General features: G+C 42.7%; 1 protein-coding gene across 1 annotated transcript; it reads left to right on the forward strand.

The window, feature by feature from the left end:
• The first annotated feature begins 157 nt into the window (after window positions 1–157).
• On the forward strand, window positions 158–3,566 carry LOC101770077. Its single transcript, XM_004955850.3, has 5 exons — window positions 158–605; window positions 1,330–1,797; window positions 2,056–2,433; window positions 2,508–2,575; window positions 2,908–3,566. Exons 1-5 carry the CDS (start codon window positions 267–269, stop codon window positions 3,086–3,088), a joined length of 1,434 nt encoding a protein of 477 aa, XP_004955907.2. The 5' UTR covers window positions 158–266; the 3' UTR covers window positions 3,089–3,566.
• The last annotated feature ends 5,993 nt before the right edge of the window (window positions 3,567–9,559 follow it).

Genomic DNA, 9,559 nt, shown 5'->3' on the forward strand with positions numbered 1-9,559 from the left:
ACTCGCTCGGGCTTCAAGCCCACAGAAATTTCGTTGGGTCTACCCTCAGCAGCACTCTCGGTCCAAACTCTGAACTTTCGAATTTTGACGAAGTCAGATAGCTTTTGGTTGGTTTTTGTGCAAAAGAGATAAAAATGCAGAGCCCATGCGGAACTTCCCCTGCCTGCAGCTCTGCTCCGGCTGCACCCAGTCTCCTCGGCCTCCGCAACCCCCTTCCCGCCAAAACCAACAACCCTAAACCCCCATGCCCCCCGCCGCCGCCGGCCATGCGCCGCCTCCTCCTCCCTCTCCGCCGCTGCCGCCTCGCTGCCCCAGCCCGTAGCTCCTCCGACCCGCCCGCGATGCCGCCCGCCCCCTCTGCTTCCACCTCCCCGTCCCCTCCCCTCCGTTTCCCCGCCGCCGCCGCCGCAGCGGGGTCCCTGCGGTACGGGCGGCGGAGGTTCTCGTCGGCGGCGGCGGCCGTAGGCGGGAGAGAGGCGGGGTTTCCGGCGAGGGAGAGCGCGGAGCTTCTCGGCATCCCCGGGGTCGGGCCCCGGAACCTGCGGAAGCTCGTCGACGGCGGGTTCAGGGACCTCGTGCGCCTCAAGCAGCTGTACACGGATAAAGTATACGCATCTCTGCCATTTTCTTTTATCAGGGTTCCTTGCTAAGTTATAGGGCGCATTATTGTGAGGACAATGTGGGACTTCAATTTGGGTTCTTGTACTGGGGGCGTTAATTTGGCAATTAGAAAACGTGCGTGGTCAGCGACAACTTGCCTTTTTATCTCCTGTTTATCATGTTCAATAGTTTGGTTGGTAATAATGGTTAAATCGGTGGTTGCAGTGTGTGATCCACTGGAATCCAAAATCGAACTAATAGTTAAATCAGTTGTTGCAGGGAGACTAGGCATGTGGCACTGGGAGGTTCAGATTGCCTTAACTTATTATTGATTCCTAAGGCTGCTTTTGGTAAATTACCATGGGGAGCCCAGAACTTAAAGGTTAATTATACGAGTTCCTAGATGCAAATTAAGATCTCAGCTATGAGGCGTAAAGATTGTTTGTTTCATTCTGTAATTCTGCCACTTCATTAGCCTGGATTGCGGAGGTTGATTACAGAGTTAGTTCAAGTTCCAATTGATTCACTTAATTAGGAAGCTAGGAATATTCAGGAATTGGCTCCAGACTGTTGCATTGTCAAACTGTATGAATGGTGGGTTCAGTATGTCCTGTCTTAGATACCACGTTTTAGGCACGTAAGGGGTTTGGCTGAATACATGCCTTATGAAAAGTTTCTTGTTCTGCATCTCTGCTGAGAGCTCTAACAGATTTTCTTAAATTGTTGCAGCCTGTGGGTGGGTCTTCTGAGAAGATGGTTCAGTTTTTGCAAAGTTCTGTTGGAATCATTCATAAGAGCCATGCAGAGAGCATAACATCCTTCGTGAAAGACAATGTTGTTCGGGAACTGAAAGAGGAGAGTAAGGTGCCTGACATGCAATCGACCAAGAACAAGAGAATCACCTTTTGTGTTGAGGGAAACATCAGCGTGGGGAAGTCTACCTTCTTACAGAAAATTGCTAATGAGACTGTTGAGCTGCGTGATCTTGTGGAGATTGTACCTGAGCCAGTCTCGAAATGGCAGGATGTTGGTCCTGATCATTTCAATATTTTGGGCGCCTTTTATGCTGAACCACAGAGGTATGCCTACACATTCCAAAATTATGTGTTTGTAACAAGGCTCATGCAAGAAAAGGAGTCCTCTGGAGGAATAAAGCCGCTCAGATTGGTAGAACGGAGCATCTTCAGTGATCGAATGGTATGCATTTTTCTTTTGGCTCCTTGCTATACTGTAGACTTGTAACCAACAACCTAAATATTACACACCTAGGTCAAAAGTGGCATGTATCTTTTATTATCCATACACTCAATAATTCCAAAGAAATGGAGATGCAGAATGCGGGCCTCCTCTGGGACATAGTACTTCCAGAAATCTTGCTGCTCATCTATTTCTTTACTTGTTTCCTGTTCTATCTTGTGAAAATCGAGTTACTTTTTTGTGCTTTCCCTTCTGCAGGTCTTTGTTCGTGCTGTTCATGAAGCTAATTGGTTGAATGGAATGGAGCTGAGCATTTATGACTCTTGGTTTGACCCTGTGCTGTCATCTCTTCCTGGCCTTATCCCTGATGGATTTATCTATCTTAGAGCTACCCCTGATACTTGTCACAAGAGAATGATGCTTCGAAGTAGATCTGAAGAAGGAAATGTCACATTGCAGTATCTGCGAGATTTGCATGAGAAACATGAATGCTGGTTACTGCCTTCTCAACATAAGGATCACAGACTATTCTCAGCAAGCCAATTGCCGTATAGCATGGACCACTCCTTGCACCCTGATATTAAAGACAGTGTGTTTTATCTTGAAGGGAGTCATATGCATTCTAGTATCCAGAAAGTAAGCATCTTGTGTTTCCTTTCTTGTGAAAAGTTGTTATTCAGCCTTGAAAACTGATTATATATGTAACTTAGGTTCCTGCTCTTGTACTGGACTGTGAACCAAATATTGATTTTAGCCGGGACGTCGAAGCTAAAAGAAAGTAAGTTTGGCAGCTACCCATTCATAAACTCAATTTTCAAACTGGCTTTGCTGTAACTTCCCTTATATCTGTTATCATGTTTTCTGGGGTTCTACTTGGCTATCAAACACAAAAAAATTTTTAGAATATTTTGAATCGTACTGTTTTGCTTACAAAGATTCCATTTTATGAGTTGTTGAACCATTGGAAAACTCCACTTTGATTGTTGAAAATCGCACAAAAAGCTATCATGCTATAGTGCTTGCTGACTGAATTATGGTTCCATAAGTATTTCCTGATAACTACTTTGGTTTGCACAAACAACTCTGATTCAGTTTTTCCTGTTAATGAAGGTATGCTTCGCAAGTAGCGATTTTTTTTGAATTTGTGAAGAAACTGAAGGAAGCTTCACCGGCCCCAATCATTGATGCAAAAGCCAAGAGTCCGCAAATCTTGCTTCCTCACAGTGGGGGTCTATTGCTCCGTGATGGCAACCATTTGTCTGAATCTGGTTTGAAGCCACTGACTTTGTAATGGATAATGCCATCTGTTTTGTGGTAGGGGCAATAGTTGTAGGAATCCTAGACTTTAGCAAAGGACGCATCTTAATATTTCTTTAGATGACCAGTTCTCATATTCCCCAGCTGAAAGAAAACTGCACAAATTTATTAACACATAGTTATGAACTACTGAAGTTAGGTCAGCTCAACTCATTTTCTTCAGAATTTGTGCAGCTTTCTTTAATGTGGAACAAAGTAGCGTATTCCAAAACTGTTTGCTCTGTAAGCTTCTAGATTGCCATCTGCTGGATGGTATATGTCTGGAGATAGGCGTTAGTTCATCTGTATATGATCTGTAGGTTGTTTTGTGGTTGTGGCATTGCATTTGACTAAAATGCATTATCCTTAGTGATAGTTCCGTACTAATGCTCTGTGTTAGTTACTTTCCTAGCATAGGATTTGAATTATTTTGAAGGCATGCCAAAGTACCAAGAACTGTTTTGGTGGTAAAAGTTTACATCTATTGTAATTTCATATGAGTCAGTCTCAAAATTCCTCTGAACTGTTGTCATTGATCTCAGTGGAGTCAGAGTGTTCTGAAGTTTGCGGATTTGAAGATTCCATATCGTGCAGGATTTATACCGACAACTCTTGACAATTCCACCCAACTTGGCAGCTTCTTTTGGACCAAAACTGGAAAGTTAGGGCCTGTTTTCTTCCACTTGCTAAACTTTAGCAGCCGTCACATCGAATGTTTAGATACCAATTAGGAGTATTAAACGTAGACTATTTACAAAACCCATTACATAAGACGAATCTAAACGGCGAGACGAATCTATTAAGCCTAATTAGTCCATGATTTGACAATGTGTTGCTACAGTAAATATTTGCTAATGATGGATTAATTAGGCTTAATTAGTCTTAATAGATTCGTCTCGCCATTTAGATTCCACTTATGTAATTGGTTTTGTAAATAGTCTACGTTTACTACTCCTAATTAGTATCTAAACATTCGATGTGACACGTGCTAAAAATAAGACACGGGAAGAAAACGCCCCCTTAATTGACGAACAGAAAGGACCTCACCAGTCACCATGTTGTTGAAAAAGTGGCCTTTTCTTGGCTGGCTTATTCCACAAGTGCTATCCTTGACCTGGCCATTAATATTCTGGACATTTCAGTATCGCTTGCTGGGAGCATTCTGGTTAATGCCTTTTGCTGTCACTTTTAGTGGATGAGTGACACTCTTCAGGTGTCCCATTGTTACCAGAGAACAGTGGTTGTTGCTGCATACCACCAGTGATTTCTGGGACAGCGACTGCCTGTGCAGTGCATGAGAGTTGAGTGTGTCTGCTATGTACTCTGCAGAAAGAAAGCAAAGTTAGTTCAATGGAGATCTCTGCTCTCTTTTCAGTGAGGAAGGGTCGGATTAATGGCTTTTGCTGTCAATAAATATAGAGAACTGATTGGTACCCTGCTGAGGTCAGTTGCTGCATGGAGATCAAGGGCGGCTATGCCAATGTCGCGTTTGCAATGGTGAATGCAGAGAAGGCGATGTTCCGAGGAGATGTGGGTATGCTCACCTAATTTAGCATCTGGAAACAGTGTGATTGTGACAAAGCAGAGTAATTGGTTCCTGAATCATCAGACAAGCTCGGAACAGATGCTTCGCAATTGATAGTGGGAATATTTCGACTTTATCAGCTGAGAAATTTGCAATGAAGCAGCTGGTTCCGAGAATGGCACACGTTGGTGGGTCCGCATGTCAGTGGCACTCTAGGTGGCATTTTCTGATTTTCTTTTTCTTTTTTGCATATGTTGAATATCGTGCAGTGGCAACAACTACTGCCTGCACCCAATCTAACCACGCAGAGAAAGTCTTTGCTATCAACACAATGCTACTTCCTCTCTTGCATTTTGCATGTACATATAGAATACTACGTAATGTTCCCCAGTCATATACTACTCCCTCCGTTCCAAATTAACTTTATTGAAAAGTCAAAACATCTCAAGTTTGACCAAATTTATATAAAGTATAACATTCATGAAACTAAATAAACTAAATAAGTACCATTAGTTTCTTCATTAAATATATTTTCATAGTATATCTATTTGGTGCTATAAATTTTTGTAATTCTCTCTATAATTTTTATCAAACATAAAATGATTTGACTCTCTAAGAAAGTTGGAATGACTTATAATTTGGAATGGAGGGAGTAATAAAGAAGACTAACAGTGCATTACGCTTTTTTTTAAGGTATACTTAGGTTGGTTCCTGCACTCCAAATAGATCACGAATAGAGCTCGCCATAGGCTGATATTTGTGAGGTCCTATCTTTTGATGGTTTCATGATCAGGATGGCTTGGCCAAATAGATTGACAATTTTCGCACCATATTCTGAGATATTTCCATATACTAAAAGGCTTTTCGACCTTAGGCTAGCCTATAGCATATTCCAACATACCTACATCCAAAGGGGAACCAGACACGCACAACGACGAACACAACGTTTTTTTCTTGCATGGTCCACGGAGGGGGAGAGAATCTCCCACCTGATTCATTTGGATGGCCCACACCGGCCCAGATGTTTTACATTTCAGTGATTACATTGCCGTAGAAAACAGGTGACACCACGTGTCGCATACGCTAGCTTCTGATTGCTTCATCCGGCAGCGCTACAAGGCCTCATCCGCCTTGCGTTTGCCGCAATGTCATGTGTTCTTCACGGAAGACAATTCCAACACAACGGTTTGAATGATTGAACTGCACCTAGCAATCAGGTTTGCAATATCATCACGTGGATATTGTACGGATGCTGTTAGGCCCCATCATTCATATGTCATACGTCTCCTTCAAATCCTCTCTACATTCTCGACACAATATTTTCTGTTGTCCGTTTGCAGTTGCAGCTTGCGGAGTGCTTTTGTTGTGATGTTTCAAGATCCATATCACCAGTCAATTGCAATTTACTCCATCTCAAACGTCAACTTTGACCACGACCTTTTACATATAAATGCTAACAGAAAATAGAAAAAGTAATATATCACGAAAAAAATCTTTCACAACAAATCTACCACTCCACATGATCAATTCAAATAGCTTTTTTAAATCTTAAATGAATTCTTAAAGTTCTTGGCACTTTTCTAATAGGCTATTCACTAATCACTAGTGGTGATAATAACATTCTAGTGTAATGTCTGAACTAGAAAAATGCTGTAAAAAGATTTCTTTTAGAATATATCTGAACGATAACCCCTTAATTAGGAACTATTTGTACAAATTCTTTATTTGGAACGAATTGTGGAATCAAGTGGCAGAATGGCCTCATCATGTCTGATGGAAAGAACTCTCACAGCTGTAGACGTAGAACCTTGGTGCATGAGGGTTTCCGTGCCATCTGATCTGAGATGACCCTTTGTGCAGTAGTTATTGTGTAATTTGTTGAGGCCCGCTGGTCACCGTAATAGAAAGAGAGAATTACTGCTTATTTGACAATAGAAGATGACTCAATTCCTTCCTTAACCATGAAAATTTTTCCCCTCCCTTGTATGACATTGAATTCTAACTTTCATTCCTTATTTAACATTTCCATCACTTTTGCCCGTTAAGTTAGGCGAAATGATCTCTAAATCACCTCCAAAAATCATGAAACTTTACCTACTGATAGAACAAATAGAGATGAACATATTTTGCTTTAAAACACTCATGTACCTTTACAGTTTTAAAATTAAATTTCACCAAATTAGGCTACTCTTGAAACATATCTAAATTTTTATGATACAAAAATACTTTCCAAAAATTATGGGAAAGTAACTAATAGTCCTCACATGGGATTCAATACTTTATAAAATTATTTTCCATCATAAATTACATATAAAATTGTGAGGAATGGGATAATTGAAAAATTTTAGAGGAAACTCACAATTATCTATGTAACTTATGATATGAAACAATTTTATAAACTATTGCATGCCATGTGGCGAATATTGGTTATTTTCCAATAATATTTTGAAAGTAATTTGATGCCATAAAAAGTCAAGTAAGTTTCAACAGTAGTCTAATTTGATGAATGTTAATTTTTAAACCATAAAGGTAAATGAGTGTTTTAGAGCAAGATATTTTCATCTCTATTTTGTCATTTAGTAGAAAAATTCTCATGATTTTTGTAGGTGATTTGGAGCAAGGATGGAAAGTTTTTCAAGATCAAGAAAGGAATTGATCTGATGTCAAATAAGATTTTTTCTTAAATAGAAATGGTGTCGGATGGTATCATCTTTCATAGTGGACGAACCGTGAAGGCAACTATTCTTGATTTGTAAGATACAAACAAAAACAAGGCACCATCGGTGCGATCAAAATCTGAGAAGTTGATGCAACTGAAACTCTATTGTGGTTATACGTATAGCATGGCACGGCACCGTGCTACGGACTACTGTACTCTCATTATCAATCTCATTTTCCACTGTGCGACGTGTCATACTTATACACCTTAACTGTCGTCTCCAAGGAGTCGAGATTGAACATGCCCCATCTCATTTTGCACAAAAAGTTGACACGACAGTTAGTGCCACCAAAGGCGCAAGTTAGGCTGCACAGCAGCTCGTTGGACAAGAGCGTCCGTGTTTTAGACCGGCAACCCGTCTAGAGGTACCCTAGGCTGTGTTGCCGAGGTTGGTTGACGACTTCATTGTCGTTTCTTTGAGCATCGTTGTTGTTGGCTGCAGCACCTCTACTGCCTTCTTGATGAGCTGTGATGCGGGGAACAGATGGGATTGGTGATTCTTTGTCGAGTAGCTTGTAAACTTGCTCTGCAAGTTGTGCGATTAGTCCGTTGCCGCGCTGCACGAGCTGAGCTGTGGCTTCGTTGTCCCTGTCTCGAGGTATTAATGTTGTTAAAAGATTGATCGAGGCGATTGCTGCAAGTGGAGTGGTATGTTCTTGAGCCTGAACTGCGTCAAATGCTCTTTCAAGGTTTGTGATGGGAATATTTGTAGCCAGCGTCTGTCGTCGCTCAGCCCGAGTAGCATTGCGCATCCTTCTTTGGTTCCTTTGATCGGAGGTTTCATCTTGTGGGGCGTCAGCTGTAGACTCATCTTCCGAGATGTTGTCGAGTTGTGCTAATCGCCTGGGGGTTCTGTTCTGGTTAGTACCCGGGTTGTTATTTTGAGTAATAATAAAGACTTCCTTGTCTGGGTAGTAGCTTCCGGAGCTTGATGTTGCAATTTCTGTGGAACTTTCCTCACGGCTTGAAGTGAGTGGGACGCCTTCTTGGTATGGGAGGTTGTCTATGTGAGCGACGAAGCGTGACTCGTAGTCGCGGGCAAGGGATGGTCTCATTCCTGGCCAGTGAACGAATCTGCCTTGTGATGTTGTAGTTATTACCAGACCCTGGGCTGGTCCTGATAATGGTATCTCTGGGAGATAGTCTGAGTCGGAATTGTCGTCTTCGTCTTGCCCGTGTTCGAGTTGAATTCGGGTAAGAAGACTTTGGTATACTTCGGCTGCATTGCGGAGTCCATGTGGAAACCGTGTTGGAGTTAAAGTCGATTTGGGGAGTGACTGGGACCGACTAGTCCGAACCGAAGTTGAGTCCGACGCGTAGTCGAACTCGAGGTTGTTGACTTTGAAATCTTGGTTTTTTCTGACCAAATCTTTCAATTTCTTCTCTTGGGCGTTGATGATCTGGCGCCGAAACAATCCGGCGCCGTCGGCGATGCAGAGCCAGGATCCAAAAACGAAGGTTGCGCCCACTTCGATAGCGAAGACGGACTTGATGACGACCGTTGCCATTGAGTTCGCGCTGAGAAACTCGACGAGCTCCCCTACCTGGCGCGCCAGCTGTCGGTGTTTTAGATCGGCAACCCACCTAGGGGGTACCCTAGGTGGTCTTTTGTGCGGTAAGGGCCGTCGAGAATCAAGGAATCAATGGTGACGTAAGGAACACGATTTAGACAGGTTCGGGCTGCTAGATCGCTTAATACCCTATGTCCTGTGTGTTTGTTTGTATTGATCTTAGATGCACTTGGAGTTGTTCTCTTTGAGGGGGGTCCCTGCCCGCCCTTATATACACGGGAGGGCAGGGTTACAAGTCCGAGTCCTAGTCGAGTACAATTACAGAGTTCTACTCGGTATAGCCCGAGTAGTTTTCCATATACATACTTGACTAGTCCGAGTGGGATACGCCTATCCTGATCATATCCGAGTACGTCCCTTAGTGGGCCGTTCAGGGTCTACTCGTGAGCCTGGGGTGCATGCCCGATAAAGAGGATGAGCGAAGGGTGTGGTGCAGGCTAGCACAACAACAGAGGAGTAGTGTGAGCAAAGGCAGAGCTGAGCTAGGCTGTGGCTTTTACACAACTGGTGACATAAATTTGACCTAGTAACCATATGGTCGTTGTGAGTATCTTAGACATCACTCACTCACTCACAGCATAACTGTCTGGAATCTTTGAACTATATGGTAATATAAGCTCATCCATGCATGTTTTGCACAGTGCACACTGC

The sequence above is a fragment of the Setaria italica genome, chromosome II, assembly GCF_000263155.2.
Source record: "Setaria italica strain Yugu1 chromosome II, Setaria_italica_v2.0, whole genome shotgun sequence".
Taxonomy (NCBI): Eukaryota; Viridiplantae; Streptophyta; class Magnoliopsida; order Poales; family Poaceae; genus Setaria; species Setaria italica.